The 21,463-nt window shown below is 39.6% G+C and overlaps 1 protein-coding gene across 3 annotated transcripts in view; it reads right to left on the reverse strand.

Moving 5' to 3' along the window:
- The window catches only part of TCF12 (transcription factor 12), a 158,633-nt gene that overhangs the window by 34,900 nt on the left and 102,270 nt on the right, over window positions 1-21,463 (reverse strand). For 2 of the 3 annotated variants that reach the window (XM_062501754.1, XM_062501753.1), the window contains exon 1: window positions 4,622-4,742. In XM_062501754.1, the coding sequence (XP_062357738.1) occupies window positions 4,622-4,690 (69 nt within the window). In that variant the 5' untranslated portion in view covers window positions 4,691-4,742. Of the gene's footprint in view, window positions 1-4,621; window positions 4,743-16,393; window positions 16,447-19,685; window positions 19,822-21,463 lie in introns of those variants that run through there. The other variant, XM_062501752.1, reaches the window with a different exon arrangement.

The raw sequence follows: 21,463 nt of genomic DNA on the forward strand, positions 1-21,463 counted from the left end.
CAAAAACAATACTAGAAGGAAATATATATTTATATAGTGCCTGAAGATTCTTTTTATATTTTATCTCCTAAGCAAAATCTCTTCACCACACTCTTCAAATCATGCTGTCACTAAGGCACACATGCAATTATGTCTTCAAAAATTCCTGATTAAACTCAGATTTTCAGGAAACAAAAACCAGAACAGTTGAAACGACTCCGCCTGTTTCTTAACCTGTTCTCCGTATTTCAGAAGGCTGCTCGAGCTGTGGGAGGAATCCCCAGCACCAGCAGTGCCCCAGACACACGAAGCAGAGGATACAGGCCATCTTTTTCTCTTGTCTGAAGCCACTCTCTGGTTCTGCACCTCCAGCACAGACTATTGTATTTCTCCAGACAGACCTTGCTGTGCACGTGCTAATGGGAGCCAAGGCACGGAGCAAACGGGGCGTGTTCCTCTTTGGAGCGCGCGCTCCGAGAAATCCAGATCTGCCCCATACAGCACCTGAGCCCATCCCTGGCTGCTGTCATGTGCCCAAGGAAATGGACAGGACCTTCACTTTAAAGCCTTAATAAAGCTTGTTGCAGACAAGACACCCTTCTGGCAGGGGACCGCTGCTCAGCAGATTGGCAGTTCAACCCAATGGAGTGGAGCAGGGAAAAGTCTCCTGGGCTGATGAATTGTAACTCATCGTCTTTTTGCGGGATGGGGAGGGGAAAGAAAAAAAAACGAGAAACAAAAAGAAAATAAAAATCCATCTGAGCAGTGTTTACTACCTCTCTTTAGTCAATGTCCACAGCCATGTACCCCTAGAGATTTTCCAGATGATCTTATATTTGTCCTGACTCACAAATGTTAGCTTTGACCTTGTGTAAGTTGCTGTGGGCAGCATATGGTACAGAACAGCTTTAATTGTACCTTCCTCCCCGTGTACTAGCTGGTCCAATACTAATAAAAGCACAATTGAATCTTAGCACCAAAATTTACAAACTGAGAACATTTTACATGGAGGTCAGAAGCCTAAGTACATTATTTATTGCATAACAGGCACACAAGGCGTGCTGTCGTGTCATGCGAGCATCGCGCAGGATTATTAACGCTGCGCTCTCCTCGAACGCTGAGTGACGGCTGCGAGCGGGCAACTGCTGCACTAAAAATCCCAAATACACCCAGCTCTCCCCACCTCTGTGCATCTCTTCATCTAGACACGTGCTCATCAGCAACATGTTTATAGAAAGCTTCTTACACTCTCAAAATCAGCAAGGAAAAGAGTATTTTCTCCAAAAAAATCCCAATATAAGCTAGTTGACAAAAAAGGAAATCACAAAACACTACGTGTATGTAAAATACCTAGATCTTCTGACTATTTTTTTTGTCCTTTTAAAATAGGCATTGTAGAAATCTACTGTAAAGATGCAGGTTCTCCACCTCGGAGAAGGGACAACCTCAGCCTATGATGAGAAAAGAAAAATTTATTCAAGAATAAAATATACTTGTACATAGACTGGTTTATTAAATCAACCAAAAAAAAGCGCAAAATAAGAAAATAAAGTGAATATAATCAGAAATCTATTCTAATATGAAATAGTAGTAATAGGTGATATAAAATATAATCTTTTTTTTCAAAAAGTATTTACTTTGGAAATAACTGACACATTACTGCATTGCCATCTATATTAAAATAATTCTACAGTACATTTAGAAAATAACTAACTTATTTCTATATTTGTAGGTGAACTGAAAACAGTGAAAATCATGCAAGTCTATTTTAGTTTTAAACACGAAGATAAACTTCCATGAAATATTATTTTAGTTGCACTGTTGTACTACCTAAAATCTAAATGAAAAGGCCACAGTGAATGAAGAAGTTTGCTTAATTATGCATTAATTAAAAAAATAAAATAAAAAGGCATAATTTACATTTGTGCTATTATCTCTACGTAAATATTTCTGCAGCTTTATTTTTAATGGAGACCAGGTATTTTGATTATTTGGGGGGCTGAGGTCTGCAGCATGGCTATTGAATGAAAGAGAATATAAAACTTTATTCATCGTAACAATTTTTAAGTATAGCTTTAATTTTTTTCCCCCTATAAACTCTATATGAAAATGTTGTAAGCTTTCCTTAAACTGTTTGACAGTATTTTCTATATGTCAACAGGTGAAGGGCAAAAAAAAAAAAAAAAAAAAAAACCAACACAACAACCCCCCCCAAAAAAACTAAACAAAAAAACAAACCCACGCCCCCCCACCCCAAAAAACCAGGCTACGTCTAGTGCAGTGCAAGTGCTTTATTTTCTTTATGAAACTGATAAAATCTTTTTCTTTTTTATTTGAAGGGGATTCTTGAAATACATATTTTTTCCTATAGCACCTATCACACAGAACAGTAAAATTTTACTACACAGCAAGGGATTTGTATTAAACAACTACTTTTTACTTTGATGGGTCATTTTTAAAACAAAGTAATTATAAAAACTGAACTTCTAACAGTAAAAGCCCCTGATTTATATTTCAGACTTTAATATATGTGTCAGTCCTCACCGAATCATCTTTTGGGGTGCTCATATGCTTGGTTTTTGGCATAATATTAAGCTTGTTTTGGCTTACAAATTAAAGAAATTGAAAGAAACAAAACATTTAAAATAAAAACCTCACAGATTTTCTACATGTGATTTCTCACTTATTTTGTGAGTAAATAAATCAGATTTTATATACATTAGCAGGTATCAAGGAATGCCAGCATCCAAAATCTAATACGATGATCTAAATAAAACCCTCCGACTAGAACAATGAGGTTCATGCTAACAACTATTAATTTATCAGACAACATAAATAAAAGCATTAAGACATAAAAATTAGTGTATGTACCATTCTCTCACTGTAGAAAAGCTCATACAAGGATCAGGCATACACACCAAGAGGCGTGCTACAAAAACTAAGACAAAAACCAATCCCACAACGCCACATAACCTCTCTATGTGTATTTAAATTAGCAGTTTAGGCCAACTTGCAGCCTTCCTAGGAGAAACAGTGGTAAAAGTTGCCAAGATATTTTAAAAAATTAAATAAAACCTTGGGCAACATGATATAGGATGATCATATGATTTGTCATCTATTTACTAAGTTTTCAAGCTCATAAAGGTCACCTCTGACCCATAACAGGCACATGCTATCAATTTTCAAGCCATGCCCTCCTACAGTACCAGCGCTCCCATCTACTATATGCCTGGAAATACTTAATAAGATCAAAGCCTTTTTTCCTGCTACAAGAACAAAGAGAAATGTTGTAATAGAGTGATCTGTGCTCTAAAAAGAATAAAATCAAAACTCCATGCAAGTTATATTCCCTTTGCTTCAGGGGTATTGTATAGTTAATTTTACTTAAGTCTTATATATATCTTCACATAAAACTTCAAACAGATTGTTTTAGCCTAGGAGCAGACATGAAAGAAAAATCATTTCATATTTGAAAGACAGCTGGCATTTATACCAAAGGAAATGAAATAGAGACCAAGCGATTTTACTGATTCCCCAACCTCTCCTCCAGTGTCTTTGCTGTTATTCAAGAAGCTCATACACGACGTCTTTTATGAATATAAAGATCCATAATTTAATTACCATTGAACAAAAATCTGGGCAAAAAAAGTTTACTAATGAAAGCAAAACTCACACAGGCCCACAGGAGGTGGACCAGCAATACAGAAACAAAACAAAACAAAAGCCACAAAAAAGATCAGTATCTGCATCTCCCCTTTTCCAACTTAATAATATTTTTATAGCAGAAAAAAGCCAAAACCACATACAACATAAACAGACAGGAACTAACACCGTTGTTAATTTACCATCGTATGCTAATTTTTACACACAAAAATCAGAACTGGTGTTCTAATTTAAAAATTAGAAGTATCTACCACGAAACAGAAATACCTCGTTCAATTTCCACAAAGTTAAATCCACAGGAAAGAGATTCCTCCCCACTCCCCCCGGAATCCGCATTTTTGCCCCCCTCCCGGGTTTGCAGGAACAGTTGATAATTCCGAACTCCCGCTGCGAGCGCCCGGCGCGGGCAGGGCAGGGCAGGGCAGGGCAGGGCAGGGCAGGGCAATGCGGGCAGGGCAGCGAGGGCAGGGCAGGGCTGGCCGGGCAGGGCAGCGAGGGCAGGGCAGGGCAGCGCTGGCCGGGCAGGGCAAGGTAAGGCAGCACTGGCCGGGCAGGGCAGGGCGGGCAGGGCAGGGCAGGGCAGCGAGGGCAGGGCGGGCAGGGCAGGGAAGCGAGGGCAGAGCGGGCAGGGCAGCGCTGGCGCCCGGCCCGGGGCGCGGCGCTGGCCGGGGCTCGGGCCGCCGGAGCGCGGCACAGAGCAGCCCTGTAAGCGACTGGGTTGGGCACTGCTTAAAAACAAACCCAAAACAACCCCAGCCAAACCTACAGCCCCCAAAGAAAAGCCGCGGGCACGCAGGAACACAAACTTCGGCGGGTCTTGCGCGGCCGCCCGTCCCCCGTCACACAAAGCAGCCCCCCCCCGGCCCAGCCCGGTCCCCTCAGAGCCCGACCCGCCGTGCGCCCCCGCGGAGCTCCCGCCCCGGCGCGGAGAACTTGCGCGAGCCCGGCCCGGCGGCCCCGGACAAAGGCGACCCCTCACCGTCTTGCCGTTGTAGTAGTACATGAGGGAGCTGCTGCCCACGCCGGGCACGGGGTAGGCGCAGTACATGGCGCGGCTGGCGCGGGCCGGGCTCAGCGCGCCGCCTCCCGCTCCCCACGGCATCCACCCGCCGCCGCGCACATGGAGCGCTCAAAGGCGGCTTATGCAAAGCAGGACTGAACCATCTCCGGCCGGCGCGGGGGTTGGGCGCGGGGGGCGCGCCAGCCCCCGCTCCGCACCCCGGCCCCGGCCCCGGGAGGAGGCGCGCACGGGCCCGCGGGCGCCGAGGGCTCGGCGCACGCAGCGCTACGCGCCAGCAGCCGCGGGGAACCCGCACATGGGCACGTCCTGAGCACTGAGATAATCGTCTGCTTTTTGTTTTAATTAAATTAGAGCACTTGTGGCCGTGCAGACGCTGCTCGATGCAGCTCCAGCCACACGGCCATCTGGCTCTGTCTAAAGTTGCTTCCAACTTTGGCAAACGCTTCCCAAAGGCGCGGGGAGCTGCTGGGAGAGGGACCCAGGGGAGAGCCAGAGCACCCAGCGTTCCTGGGCCCCTCCGAGCACGGCAGCCTGGGGCAGGGAGTGACCCCGACACAGACAACACCTACACAAGGTGCTTGCGGTTTAAAATAAATAAATAAATAAATGAATGAATAATAAAAAACCCATCTAAATATTTTCACTTAGTGGAATCATGCAAAATCCATCTTTAAGATGAGGTATATAAACAGTAAGGAGAGATTCTTCTGGAAAAACGCGTCCCTTTATACTGTATAATACATTTTCGTATGAATAAAGCACACATGTTCCCTTACAAGACAGGGCAGAGAAGGGGAGGAGACCTCAGCAACTTTGTCACATCACAAAAAAGTGAATTATTCAATACAGCAAACAGACTGCAACTTCCAGCACAGAGATCCCTCAATATTTGCACACTATCAATGCCTGGTAGGCCTTTTTGTTTTCTTCACCGAGAAGCAGCATTAACTAACATTAACCCTTAATGAATTGTACAATTTTTACTTTCTATAAGTGAACACAGCTGGTTATTAACTGAGCTTCTGCTAAGTCAGATACCAACTTCAATCCAGGAAAAAAAAGGTTAACACGCAACCACATTTCTCCACCTCTAGCTGTGTCTACTGCCAATGCCGTGAATTCTCCCTGCCTTCTTCCTGACAAAAGCAGGAAAATATTTCAGGATAAGGAAAAAAAAAATGGGTAAAGTTCAATTCAGCCACTTAGAGGGAGAGAAGGCAAGTTGCAGAAGCCTGGTTCATACTGCCAAGCACCTCGTGTGTCAGTGAAACCCTCTGAACTAAAAAGATCCACAAGGGTGATACACTGACTGCAGCTGAACACTACAATCAGATAAAAATCTCTGCGTAATGTCCATTATTTCAAGACACAACTACTGTAGTGTCTATAAATATACAGAATATATACACACTGACAAAAAATATTCCCATCTCAAGCTTCAAATGCTTTTTCAGTGAACTCTTCCAGTCAATTAGACTACTGTGCTCAGAGTATGTTGGCAAATACATCCTGAAGTTTCCATCTGCTTAAGAACACTTGCATTTTTACTGCAAGTCAAACTACACATTCAGAACTGTTTAACTATGCAGCAAAGCTAATGATATCTGAACCAAACTCCTCTCCAATACAAAAGGCATAGTAGCAGCAGCAGCTGCAAAAAAGAACATCACTATACTGCAGACTATTAAATTGCCAGGCCTGCAGAGTGACTGGCAGCTTCCTTCTTCCCTAGAGACCACAAAGACCCATTTCAGTCCCCAGAGAGTCCGTAAGAACCTTTGATTTGCAGCTAACAATGCCATTCCTTAAAGCTTCTCACTAATGTTCAGGACTCTACAGATGAGACATGCTAAAAGATCTTCAGTTCTTTGCATGTCCTACTTCTTATAGTGCACTAGATTAAAAACACTGCTTCAGAATAATGTACAACTTAGAAAAGTTGGAAAAGGCACTTTCAGCTTACAGACTTGAAGTAGTAAGAGAACCCTTTTAAAAAGTATATTTTAGCATACAAACTTTTGAAATATTAGAAGTACTTCCAGGGTAACTGCAGTCAGTTCTTCGAAGTAAAGACTATCACCAACATAGCTGTGATTGCTACTGTACCTCCATGCACACATGCCCAGTTTTCAAAACAGCTGTATAAGAGATGAAGAGCAAGACCAAGCCCCCTTCAAATAACCATTATCCACCTATATACAAGCAACAGAAAAGATGTTAAAAACATCAAGCAGAAAAACCTAACTTGACTGTGTAGCATTGGTGGAAGGCTGCTCTGTGTATGGCTGCCCTATACTTGTACAGAGCAATGTAACAAAAAATACATAGGTAATATTAACTAGTAATGTTTACTAACACTATTAACATTTATCAGTAGAAGTGAATCATTAACCTTGTTCACCAGCACATGGGTAAGACAAAAGCAACAATATGATCAATAAAACTGAGGAGCACCATTGCAAACATCTGTTTGTAGACAAACTGGTCCCTCCATAATGAGCCACTAAATGAATTTGCTCCTGACTGACTTCCCCACAAATCAAAAGGATAACAATTGCATTTTACTGAAAAGGATATTATTTGCCCTACACTCAGTTACATCATTGGGAATAAAGTCTTGAGTGTCCAATGCTTGAAACATTATCACTGTATCTGCTCTACATTTACTGTACAAAAACATTGTCTCTCACATTTGGTACATTGACTCACCATACAGCATCAGGCCATAATTCCATCAGCATATCAAACTTTAAACCATATAAGTTTACTTTCACCAGGATAAAATATGAAACAAATAGAAGAATTTGAAAGACTGCTGAAGAAAACACCACGTTGTTAGTAATAACTGTATTTGCAGGAACTGCTACCAGGTACCTATTCCAAAAGCTCCTGAAGTCCAAAACAAGTTTTTGTTTTGTGGTTGCAATTTTTCTAATCCTCATTTAAGCCAAGCAACAGCTGCTCTGAAATTTGTTTTCTTAAGAGAATCATGTTACAGTGAAATGAATCATAGCTGGATCAGCGATACTGTACAGGGTACAGTTGTTTACTCCATTTTTCCTTGGTGACAAGTCAAGGGTTAATCTTATGACTCAGCCTGACAAAACAAGTCATCTGGAGACAGGGCCAATTTTTTAAACTTGATTTCAGACAGACATGCCGTCAGCAGAGGAGCACTGAACTGACATGCACTTTGTAGCCCGAATTGTTTCCACTCATGACCCTGTAGTGTGTGTCAAAAACAATAAACTGCCTATTCCTAAAGTATGTGAAGAGATTATGAAAGCTGATGCAGAGTGAAATACTGACCTAAAAATAAACTAAGCTACCTGTAAGAGAATATTTTCAAAGATGATTTTAACACTAAGAGATTTTGTGAATGAACCACATGTTCTCCCTGAAAAACTTTTATGTGAAATACATTTTTGTTTCATTTGTCACAAAGAGCCACAAAGCAAATACACAATACAGAATAGGTAATTCAAATCTGATTTTTAAAAAATAAACATAATTTCTACAATTACTGAATGTTATACCATATGAAAGATAGTTACATAACTGTCAACAGATGAGCCATTCTCTAGCCAAATACATTCCACAAAACTGAAATCTAAAAATGCTTTAAAAAGGTTAATGCCTTTTATCAGTTTTGTTATTTTAGATGTGTCTAAGACAAAAAGCACTACACCTTTTTTAATTATGTGCTACTAGAAATTAAAGCTACTCTTTCACCAAAAAAAGCAACTGTGATGTGTAAACCCAAGTATCGAGTATCTCCTTGTGGAGAGTTAGCTTCAGTCTTGTTGAAAAAACAACAGTAACATGGTGAGAGCTCAAGCCTGCTTTCAGTGGGGAAACCACATCTTTTGTTCTTATGAACTTCCATTAATTTCTTAGAGGGTAGGCTGACCTTCCAGCTTTGGAAATAAGGCAAAGGAACTGCCCTAGAACTCTCTCCTTTCCACTCCACACTGTCCAAGGCTAGAACTTCTTATCAATTTCAACCACGTTCAACAGAGGAACAGAAGTTTCACAAGTGATAAAGTTCTTATCAGTTCTAAGAAAACTGGAACCTGACCAGGAGAGACAGACTTGAACTGATACAGAACAACCTGTTGCTATCTAAAATATACATAGTAATTTTGAGCTGCTTGTCCAGCAAAAATTCAGAAAAAAGAATTATACTTCTTAGGACTCCCAGTATAACTTATTTTAAAGCCAAGCATTTATGATGATTAACTGTAGCAAAGCCAGAGTTAGGACCACTGCTAAGCCATGCATTGAATATGCTGCATAACATAGCTGTCGGAATAGATAAGATTTCAAACTGTAAGAAAGAAATCTGTCTGTTTTCAGGGGAAAACACAATGCTTATTATACTGTCCTCTATGTAATTCATCAGCTAAGTAAATGTTAATTTATTTTAAATTCCTGGAAGGATAGCCTTCTGAGTTAACCAACCACTAAGCATGCTGCTCTGCAGAGATGGAGCAGATGAGCTGTATGGAAGGCAATTTAAAATAACCCAGTAGACTAAATTTTATAGGCAATCCCTCCTGCCAATATCCAAAGGATGATGTTTTATGCAAATTAATTTACTAATCTACCCAAGAGCTAAAATAGTTTGGTGGTTTTCCTTTTCAAAGGGTTTGTCTTTAAATGCACATTTAACATTCATGTTACTATTACCAGGGAAAAAGAATGAGTTTGAAGGGATAGTAAGTATACAGCAAATACTAATTAAATGGATATTAATTGCTATCCACTACTTTTACCTTGCAGTACTACAAGGTTGAGGGATTTTTTTGGGGGGGAGTTTTGTTGTTGATTTGGGCTCTTTTTTTTCTGCAAAATACTCCAGTTAGCTCCAGCAGATACAGGTTTAAAAAAATAACTTTTTTTTTTTTAATAGGAAACTGTAGCTAGGACTTTTCTGTTTCAGTGGTTCTCTAAATAATAATGAATTTATTCAATGTTCAAGTTTAATTTCTCCAATTTATGAGATATTTAAGTTATTAAACAAATATTTTCTTGGAATGCGAAGAATGAGGAATAAAGTGCAGTATATCCCATTCTTCAGAATCAATCACAAAATAATTTCTTAGAGGAAGCTTTAAAATTTGTTTCAAAATCATTCAAATATAACTTTGGTAGGATATTGCTCAAGTTCAAAAAGTTCTCTTATTTTGCTGGAAATATAAAGCATTAACTGTTTGAAAGCCTTTATAGGAAGGTCTTAACCACCCATAGATACATTAAAAAGTAAACAAACATGTCTATTATCCCGAGGCAAGAAATTATCCTATCAGAAGCCAGATAATCGTCATAAAATGTGCTAAAAACCTATCCAATCTAGAAACATATACAGACCTTAAAGACTTTTAAACCCTGAGATAAATTAGCAAGGCTGTTACCGAAACTCGCAGAAGACTACCTGAAGTACAGACCTCTCCCAACATCGAGTCAAGCCGCCCAAGGAAATGTCTGTGGGCAGCTGCGTGGTGCCTGCGGGATCCCTCTGCCGGCCCGGCCTGCCCGGGGATCCCCTCCGGGTCCCGGCCGTGCCCGCCCGGGGATTCTCTCTCGGTCCCGGCCGTGCCCGCCCGGGGATTCTCTCTCGGTCCCGGCCGTGCCCGCCCGGGGATTTTCTCTCGGTCCCGGCCCGGCCCGCCCGGGGATCCCCCCGGGTCCCGGCTGGGCCCGGCCGGGCGCTGCGCTGGCGCCTCCGGCCTGCAGGGGGCTCCAGAGGCACGACCTGCACGGCCCGGCCCGGCCCGGCCCGGCCCGGCCGCACTCCGAGGTTCCGTCCCCAGTCCCGGCGATCCGCCGTCAGGGAGGCTTTGGAACACGGCGAGTCAAAATACTGAGAGCAAACTGTGCCTCGGCACACAGCGGCTTGCATCGCTTCCCTTCCTCCGTACTCCAGCTCGCTGCTCGGCAAAGCTGCTTTGCAAATGAAGCCGAGAGCTGTCACAAACCACCGGGCAATCCTTCTGTCATCCAGAATAGGGAGTCCGCCCGTACCTTACAAAAAACAAGAACTAACAAGTAATCTCACTTATCAGTGCAAATGGAAGGAAAACCCACGACTACATCGCCAAGCCTGTACAACTTGCTTGCTTTATGAAACCTCATGTCACAAGCAACTGTGGCACTAAAATAGGAAGTAATTTAATTCAATTTCTTTGCTTCGTTATGCAAAGACACATCTACATCTGAAATTTTACTTAAAGATTATGCAATGCTTTAATTTCAGTACCGTTCTTTTGAAAAAGCATTTGTTTTGGTTTTGCATTTGTTTTCTTTTTGTAATGCCCATCTCTGACAAATGGCCCTGTCACTGGCAAAGCAACCTGCCCCACTCGGGCTGAGCAGGCAAGCGAAGGAAAACCACTCACTTCAACAGCCCAGGGAAGTCCAGCGACACAACATTCCTCACTACTTTAGAAATCTTCCCACCAAAGCCACAAGTATTATCAAGAAAAAGATAGTAGGAAATAGTCTTCAGAAAAGCGTGTATCTTATCTGTTGTTATAGAACACCACACCAATTTGTTGTAATGGACATGTTCATCTTTGAGGAAAAGTTGCAGAAATTCCATTTAACTTCTCCCTAAATAACAGCTGCAATTCAGTATTTTTTAAATAATGTCTTCTCTAACTACGCCCAAAATTTAAGGTTATTTTATGCAAATCTACACTCTAATTTCAGAGCATCTAATACACCCGTTTTGATATGTTAGGAAAACTTCAAAAATAAAGTATCTCCAGTAAATCCAAACACTGAGAAATTATTTGACATCATTATATATCCATCATGGATGTATGTACATGCAGGATTTTCAGAGAAGATATCCCAGTCAAGCAACCTCACAGTTCACCACAGTCAGACAACAGGACAGTTAATTTGGAAAAATGATCTAATTGCAATTTTTTTAAAAAGCTTTTAAGAGAGGGTTGCTCAAGTACCTTCACCCTAATTCAGTGAGAACTCGAGCTGAACTCTCACAGCAGGACTTTGCAATGGGCTGCCTGGTTGTTTAATGACTAAATGTTCTCATGTAGCAAAGAGCAGGTGGGATGCTATAATCTGAGGTTGCTGCGGTTTTCAGATAGATTTCAAATAAACGCCATGTTGACAAAAAAAACCCTACAAGAATCTAACCAGAAAAACAGACCTTTTTCTTATTAAACATAAAATCTCAAATATTTTTACTTGGTTTGTAACATAATTTAGGGGTTGGATGTTTTGTACATTTGTATTCTGTTCAGGTTCATAGATGAACACAGATCTTAAAAAGCAGTATTTAGCAAGTCCCTAAAAACTTTAGCCTATAAATCAAGCAACCAAAGAACACACATAAAGCAGAAGGAGATGGAAGATTGTATAAAGAGGAAGCAGTTGTAAGTTCTGTGTTGCATTATCCATAAAGATTTATTTACTCAGTTTCGTTATTTAAAATTGTTTTCTAAAACACAGCAGAGCAGTAGAGTCAGGAGAGTTACTGCTGTCTTTGAGAGCTCTGACTATTAAAGACAAGTGACAGTTGAATGTATCACTTGACTGTGCAAGACGATTCAGAACAGATCTGAACAAACTCAATCCTGCTTTTCACATTTGGGTACAATCTGTGGACAGTGGGGAAAAAAATCTTACAAAAAATTACTTTCTCCCTAGGAAGTCAGTTAAACCCAACATCACAGTCAGTTCAACATCACACAAAGTATCTGCCCAGGATGCTCCAAAGTTTTGATTCAGAGCCACAGACTTCATAAAGTATTCCAATGGTGTTGCTTTACACCAGGCTACTTCAATACACATGGAAATTGCTAATACTGAGAGAGTGCACGCAGTATGGCAAACATTATATTATTTCTAACACAGTCTAAACTTTAATCTCTCAAAAAACTGTGTTTCAGGGAATCATTCAGAAAACACTTCCCATTCTACCATTTCAAATAATCTCCTTTTACCCTTTAGGAGGGGTGAAGGAAGGAGAGAACACAGAAGAGAGTAACATCTATTATTTTTCTTCTTGTACCATTAGTATATTTATGTGACATGTTTTGAAACATCTCTAGAAGCTCAGTCTTAAAAGACTGTCAGGAAAGCAGAAAGAAAAGGGCCTTAAAATGGAAGGCAGTTCTATGTATGCAAACCAAGTTTGCTGTATCTTTGCACCATAAATAATTATTGCAAGAAAATAGCACCCATGGACCATACACATACTATAGAAGGTGATAAATGAGGAACCCCTACAGTGAAACTACAAATTGTCTTATATGCACTGAAAAATGAGTTTGAATTTAGACAGAAATCCCTGGTATCAGAAAAGAATAATTTGACAATCTCTTACTAAATAAGTGCAATCCAAAGTTTAATATTAACTGATCATCTCAGGTACTATGGAAAGCCTAAAACACTCAAAATACTTATTAGAAACTACACAGAAAACAAGCAGACATTTATGTCTGTATGCCACAGCTCATTTTCTGTAACAAAATCAACAGATACAATATATTCCAGTTGTTTCTCTGATATGACACTAATTAAGTAGCAAAAGAATGATGATAGATATTCACACTATTTTCCCTAGTATTATGTTCTCATGATAGCCACTGATTATGGTACTAGTAACAAATGTTAGTTCGAAATATTTCCTGACTCCACATGCAAACAGGAGGTTTCTGCTCACAGCCCATCCATTTTTGGATGCTGATCTCCCTGGGTATTTCTGAGCAAGGCTCACTTGTCTGTCTTCTCCTTCTGCAGCCTGAGCAGCTCTGGAAACCCTGACACTCTGCTCTTCCTGGAGGAGCTACACTGGTTCCAAGGCATGATGATATTAGTGTCTGCCTTAGTTAACTCCTACAATCAGAAAAATTCTCAGAAATACTACAGTTTTCTATCTCTGAAGATAATGTAACTCACTGAACAGTAGTTCCTCCCCAGTAATATAAACAGCACAGCAATCTTGCTGGTCACTCAAACCCGGCTTGAAAAAATACATGTTTTTTAATTTCTATCCTCCTCAGAGTTCTTTAAATTTAGTAGTTGTAGCTTAACATAAATGCTTGCATGTCAACATACAAAATGTTTTGGGCAGTGAGTCACCACTGAACTAGTTGCAACACAAAAACTTAAAAATGCATTTGCCTAGAACATTTAATTTTTACAGTAAGGGGGAAAATTCAGATTGAGTTGCATTCCAGAAAGAAGCCAAACAATTAACCAGCACTTTTTTCCGTAACTGGTTTTACTTTAGGCCCTGATAAGAACACATTAAAATGATAAACCTCAAAACCAATAATTTCATAAAGTACCACACAAAATCAAGGGAAAAAGAAACAAACTAGAGGAAGGGTTGTTTGAGTTTTTTTAAATCATTATTACTTAAAAGACTGTTATTAAATTAGAGTTATCTAGGAAATTAAATTACTGCTCAGTATCCGTTGACATGGCAGCCTTATACTAACAAAAACATTGCAGAAACCAGTATTTTAGAAACTGAAAAATTAAAAAATACAGATTCGTATAACAAAATTAAGTATCGTCTTTCCTCTGACTTTTCATATTATAATTAAACTTCTCTGCACTAAAGCAACCTTTCCCCACAATACATTCTCACTTCTTACGAAGGTATATTTAAAATAAAGACTACACTTACATAATGATCTACTCAAATTTCTACTGATGCTCAGTGAAATTTGGTTTTGTATCATCTTCCACATATGTAGTATCTCATATAATTTTTTGAGTTTTTTGGTAATGTGTCATTTTACTTCAAGGCTCTATTCAGCAGTGAAAGCATTGAAATACAGAGAAACAGTGCTTAAAACCTGCAGCATCACAACCATTGATTATTCACAATAACAGCACTTAATTGCACAGATTGGTATAATGCTAATACAAATAAAATCTATCAGCATTTTAATGTCTCCTCTCTTACAGAAGAAGAATTAAAGGAAAACCATTTGGAAAATACTGCTTGTTAAAACAAATCCTGGTAAGAGAAATGAGAGAAATCTTTCATTCTCCAAAATAATCTCTCTACCTGGCTGATGCTACTAAATATTAAACATGTAGTGTAAGCTTTATTACTGCCTAGAATTACTGTAATAAATTTCATAAAAATTGCACTGCTATGTGTTTTAGCTTCTCTGACATTTTAAATATATTTTTGTTAATCTAGCAGAAATCATCTGCTAGACTGTAAAGCCACCCTACATAACACGCAACTGTTAAAATGTAAATTGCCAAACTATTTTTAGCTGCTGCTGAAGGGAAAAAAAAAAAAAAAAGGAAGGGGAGGGGGGGAAAGAAGAATATTCCTGGCCTCGGGAATAATGATTTGAGGCATTGTGTTCATTTTGTTTATCAAGCAGCTATTCAGCCTCTAGTGGGGCCCAAGTGCTTATGCAAGCAAAAGCTTTTAAGAGTGCCTGCAGCTGCAATCCTGGCTTCCAGGTAGGCTGCAGGTTCAGAGCACAGCTGCCCCAGGCTATCCAGCCTATCTCAGCTCCATCTGGAAGTGCTGTTAAAATAGGATTTCAGATGCCGGGCTCTGTCTGTATCACGGTGAGCAGGGGGAGGAAGAAGGGAAAGAGAGGGAGGAGAGAACAGGGGAGATGGGAGGACTGGAAGACACCATCCCTAGTTCAGCCTCAATACAAAATGAAAAGCTCAGCCCCATTTTGCTCGCTCTGTATTACTGTTGCCTATGCAGTGTGCTCTATTCAGCCTATCCGGCTTTGAGTTATGACTCATCCAAGTGCACCTGCGCCCATGTGTTAAGTACTGCCAAATAAAAGCCCAACATCCATTTACACAACAAAGAGATGTATCCCGCAAGGCAGCGAGCTTCCCCCTCCCCTCCTGTTTGTTCTGAGCAGGGGAAAAAATCATTCTGTCCTTCACTTCACTGGGGATTTTTCACTTCACGTGGATTTTTAAATGCAGATTCATTTATAAACAATTTTCTTCCTTTTAAGAATAAAGCATATTTAATACCACAAAACACCCCTATAGCATTAGATTATCACAGCCATTAATGATTTCTCCACCAAAACCCTTCCAACCTTTTTTTATCAAAGCCCTTTATTCTCGAAGGATAAATTTTCAAGCAAAGAGGGATCAACAAACTAGTTGCTTGAAAGCTTTCCTGATGCTAGGCTGAAGTTAGGAAAGGCTTAATGAAGGCTTTAAAATCCACCAGGGCTTCACAATGAACATCTGACTCGGTGATTTATGCATATTAATAACCTCAGTCCTACTGAGGCAAGCTGAGCTGTACATGTCCTCCGAATCTTAATGTCTTCAGCTCCACTGGGATTATTACAAATGTAAATTTCTAAGATTCTCAGCTATTAATCTCTGTCTGTCCTCCTGTTCAGCAACATAATGACTAATTAAACATCAAAAGACCTGTACAGGAGATCTTCTTTGACAGCTCCTGGCCCAGCTCTCTTCCCAAGAGAGGAATTCAAATGACAGGGACAAGTGGGTAGGAGCATATGAGCGAGCTACAAATCACTGCTATGAAATCTAAAAATTCCACATCAAATGTGTATTTAGTCCTGCAGAACCACTCCCAATTACCTAGCCTAGCTGTTCATGTCCAGCAGACAGCCCTCCTAGTGCTAAAGTTAAGTAATTTGTATGTATGGCAGGTAAAGAGAATGCAATTTGAGCCCAATTTTTATCACTACAAGTAAAAAATGTAGTACTTACGGAAGAAGGCAAACCAGGGGGCACCTTTCTTACTTTCTTTGTCTGTAGAGGATCTGTACACAGAAAAATAGCATTTCAGCAAGTATCTACATTATAGGTGAAAAATAATAAGTAGCTACACTGCTCAGTTTTTTCCTTCCATGATAAATTTCTTATTTTCCAATTTCATGCATTTTTTTATTCCCTGGCAAAGAGATTTGTCTTTCACGTCAAGATAAAAATATAACATACCTATGTTCTCCTCTAAAATAAAGATTTGCTAAATAGTTACTTCCAATTCTTTTCCTAAGAAAAACAGTTATTCCTAAGAACACTTTTGACCTTATACACTTGCTAGTAAACAAAATAAGGTTCTGAGATATACAAGAGGGAAATGGGACTTATTAGCAAGAGAAATGCTTTCTTTTTTGCACATCACAGTAAAGACAGAACTATCCAAAAGGACTTTGACATGTCAAGGTATGATTTATACTCTAAGAATACTAACTGATGTAAATGTTACAGTTTTTAGACTCTACCAAGGTTGTAAATAAACAGCAAATGTAATGACCTAATTATTTTCCTTGAGTAATAAAGTCAATACATCTCAATAAATTTGCATGTAATAGTAAAGCTGGATGTATGATACCTGCTTCTTTCTTCCAATAGGTATTGTAGTGCAACTGAAGTACCCAGCAATTTCACTACCTAAACCAAGAATCTGAGCCAGTTTAATCAGATCCTAATACAATTAATCTGAAAACTCTGCATGCAAATTACAAATCAACTGATGTTTTGAAGATGAGTATCTGGTGAGATTACAAGTTCTATAGTTAACTAACAAAGTCTTAAATTAAAACACAGAATTCCTATTTTTCTGTTTCCATTCAGAACATTTATGATGATATGACAAGATAAAGGTGAGATAAGGTGAAATATCTGCTGGCTATCTTTACTCTCATCATTTCCCATAGGGCACGCTCACAAAGAAAAAAAAAAGGACTTTTTGGAAGAGATATTTACATTGGATTCAGAGTGTCACCTGGAAGAGAACACTGGTTGGTATCAATGCAATTTAATATGAAATTTAACAAGAGCTTGTTATAATCCTGGTCAGACAACTCCTTCTCGGGGATAAAATGGGCATAATTTGACTTTGTTAGACATTCTCAGGCAGCAGATTTGTAGCACTTAACAAGTCCATTTAAGAAAAATAAAATGAAAGCTCAAGCATCCTTTCTCAAGCCATTGGAAAAGACTTGAGATAAAAGTATACTTCCTTGTCCTGACATTCCTGGAGAAACATTTCCATGAATTTGTAACCACCACCTGCCATATCCCAGGTTACAAGTCCTGGATTCAACCATGACAGAAAGAGGAATATCACCAGTTTGAACACATTTATACCCCCTGAGCTTCTCTTTCAAAGAAAAAGCTAAATATACTCTGAAAACTCTCCACTTCACTTCCATTTGTTTCATTTAATACTATCAGGAGCTTCTCAAACTCTGTACAGTTTGCACAGGAAACAAGGATCTTATTCAGGACCATCTCAGAGGCTGCTGCACGCAGGGACCTTCCTGCACCTGTCTGGAGCACCCTGTGCCCAGCTCCACCGCGCCCCGCTACTCAAACCCAGAGCAGGTTACTCCCCCAAGTAGCTTCTCACTGAAACCAACTCAGTGGGGGCTAAAACACCACCACCATCATCTTAAAACACAATTCTTTTCCTTTGAATTCAACCACCCTTTCAAGCTGTAAACAATTCCACTGAGCTTTTTTTAAGAGTGTTCCTTTTCTGAAAAAGGTGTGAGGAACTGCTGTGTTTGTTCTGGTATTCTGAGCAACAGGAACACTTACAACAATCTTCATAAGGACAGCCAACCCCAAGTTAAATGGCAGTTAGCTCGACAATAAGGTAAAAAAATTATGCAAATATGGTATTTTAAAACACATATATACACACATACAATAGGAGAAGAGAAAATGGCCTTAAGTTGCACCAAGGAAGATTTAGGCTTGATGACAGGAAAAATGTCTTCACTGAAAGGACTGCTGGCTCTGGAACAGACTGCCCAGGAAGTGGTGGATGCCATCCCTGAAGGGATTCAAAAGATGCATATGTGGCACCTGGGGACATGGGTTAGTGGTGGACTGGGCAGTGCTGCTCTAAAGGTTGGACTATATGGTCTTAGATGGCTTTTTCAGATTCCATGATATAGATTAATATCCCAAGCAATATTTTTTTATTTTAAAAGATTTAAAAAACAATTTCAAGCACGTTCAGGACTATTTTAATGCCCAAGAAGTTTACAGTTATAGTTAATATTAAAGTTACTTCCCAAAGAAATTTGCATTTGTAAATATTATTTTTGTAAAGTATGATTGGAGTTACATGGTTCCAACAAACAAGATTTTTGCTATGGAATAGAAAAAGCAAACAAGATTTTTGCTATGGAATAGATGTGCTAATTCTAACAACCTATCATATGAACACTGAAATATATGGTAGTTAGAATATAAGATGATGTAACTAGAATATAATGGGAAACCAGAATATAAGGTTACAGTCTCTCTTTTTATAGCAAAATTATTTTTTTAAATTTGCACACCCAATTATTGACTATAGTCTTATAGCAGATACTATAGAACAGCTGGCTCATTCGTGATTCTCTGATTCAACAGAATTAGAGAGCCACTGTCTATGACCAAGTCTGAAAATTCCATTCACCTCCAACTATTCCCAGATTAAAATACAATACGGTCACAGGATTACAACAATTTTTAAGCAAGTTCCTGCCTGCATATTTTGCAAGGTAGTTTGATTTTAGGATAAACTACTAGCATCCAATTGCTATGATCTTTAAAGGCATGTTGAACCAATTACAATGAACTATATATTGCCCTGAATAAAGTTACTTTTAGCATATAAAAGGATAATTGTTTCCCCTTTGTGTCCTTCCCCTACTAAATAATGGTAATGACCTCAAGGTCAGGCATTTCCAGGAGTTAATGATGGCATGGGTTAAGGGCACTCAGCTGGTCATCAGCTCCTATCCATCTGTCATTATTGCTTTTGCAATTAAGGGTTTTATTAGAGTTTCTTGTTTGTTTTGTAAGCCAGACTGACCAGTGTTGAATGCAAGCTAGCACCTCAAAAAAATGTTCATAATTCCACTTTTTCTCTTATATAGCAGTTTGGTTTAATTTCAACTGCTCAGCACAGAGCAATCTCCTGTATATTAAATGAACTGTTAAAATAAATCTGCAGAGAAGCATCATGAACAAAAGTTTTCAACTCTGCATTACTTACCAAGAGCTGATGAGTCATGAAGTGGTCGTCGGCGCTGATTTGTGCCAGAGAATGGGTAGTAGGGTGTTCCAGGTTTTCCAGAAGATGACAGCTGACCTGGACTTCCAAGCCCCATATCAGACCGAAGCAGACTAGACTACAAAAGTACACAGAGAAAAGTCAAATTAAGCTCTGTAATAATGCAGCTGTTAATATGTCAGGCTGACAAACTATTAACCACACTTGCTGTTCTTGGCATTTATAGGAATTTACTGGGATTTAGTGAAGGTTCTAGAGTTCCAAAAAAATGTAGACTTTTTAAAATCAATGTTCAGAGTATGTACTATAGTGTAACTCAGAAAGGCAGAGCAAGTTTGGCTGTGAGCCTCCAGACAGCCATAACCATTTCAGCTGAAAACATCTGAAAGAATCAATTCATATTTAAATTTTAAACAAAAATCATAATCCTTTGTTTAGCTTGCAACATAACACCTCTTCTATTACACAATATAAACATAATTGATAAAAACTGCTAAGAGTTTATAGTGTGACATTAAGTTTTAGCACATACTCAGAAATCAAGACTTAGATTGCATTCATAAAAACATGGAATGAAATTGTCCAAAAAAAAAAAAAATCAAATGCAGACAAGAGATAACAGAGCAGATTAATGAACAGAAAAATTGGTATTTTAAAAACTTCAAACTAACAAGGTAGTTGTAGCCTACCCTTTTTGTTCCCTTTTAATGCAGTAAAAACAAAAGCATTCTAAACACTTAACAACTACATTGTATTTTGTTTGACCTCACATTATTTGGATTTCCTCTGTAAAACTGAAATGAATGTTGGTGATCTAGAATAACATAGTTTTTTACAGGTGATGTTATGCTTAGCTTTGTTTTAGTTAGAAAATCCTGACTTGGAGTGAGACCCATGGAACTGCCTGTACAGAAAATGTACCAGGTGGTAAAAATTGCCTGTGTTTCACTCCTGGCTGGTGCATACAGCTTTCCTCATGGAGCATCATCCACTCCACATTGCACACAGCTAAAGACACACTGCTCTTAATGTCTGCCAGTGATTTAAGGTCACATGGAAGCAATTTGATTTCTTCAGCTGTGGTCAGTACATGGTGCAGTACACAAGGGTAAAGCACCACTGGCAAGACAACGGGGATGTTTTGCTTAGATTCATCTGCACTGACATTTCCTTGAAGATGATGCTAAGACAGAAGCTGCTAACTGGAGTAACTTTTATAGCAAAACCCTGACTAATTTCTCCTTCAGCCTCGCTACTCCCAAGCCAACATTGCTTGTCCCATCCAGCTGCTCTCCAGGAGGAGCCCTCGTGCCCCTGCAGGTGGCAGAGGTTTCACCAAACCCACCTGTGGGCTGGACTGTGGCAGGAGTGCTCCAGTGCTGCTGCCTGCTGGGGACACAGCAGCCCACGGGCACAGCTGCAGAGGCCACTCATTGCTCCTGCCTCTCCTCACCTTGCCTTCTGAGGCCCAAACAGCTCGTTCATAAATGATCCATGTTTGGATTATCCTAGAGCATCCAAAGTGATTTGTCTGGTGTGAGGAGTTGTGAAAGGTGAAGTTCACACATACAGCTCACAGTAAGGTACTAAATGCCTTCTACTTTGCAATGCACTGGGATTAGCAGAAAATTAAGACTTCAGAGTTACATAATATATAGAATAAAATATATAGAATATATAAGTTGTTTTTTCTTTTTTTGCATTGTATCACCATTGAAATTTCTCTTTTCTTGTTTGATGACTAATGAGCATGAAAATCT

This window comes from Cinclus cinclus, chromosome 13 (assembly GCF_963662255.1).
Source record: "Cinclus cinclus chromosome 13, bCinCin1.1, whole genome shotgun sequence".
NCBI classification, from domain to species: domain Eukaryota; kingdom Metazoa; phylum Chordata; class Aves; order Passeriformes; family Cinclidae; genus Cinclus; species Cinclus cinclus.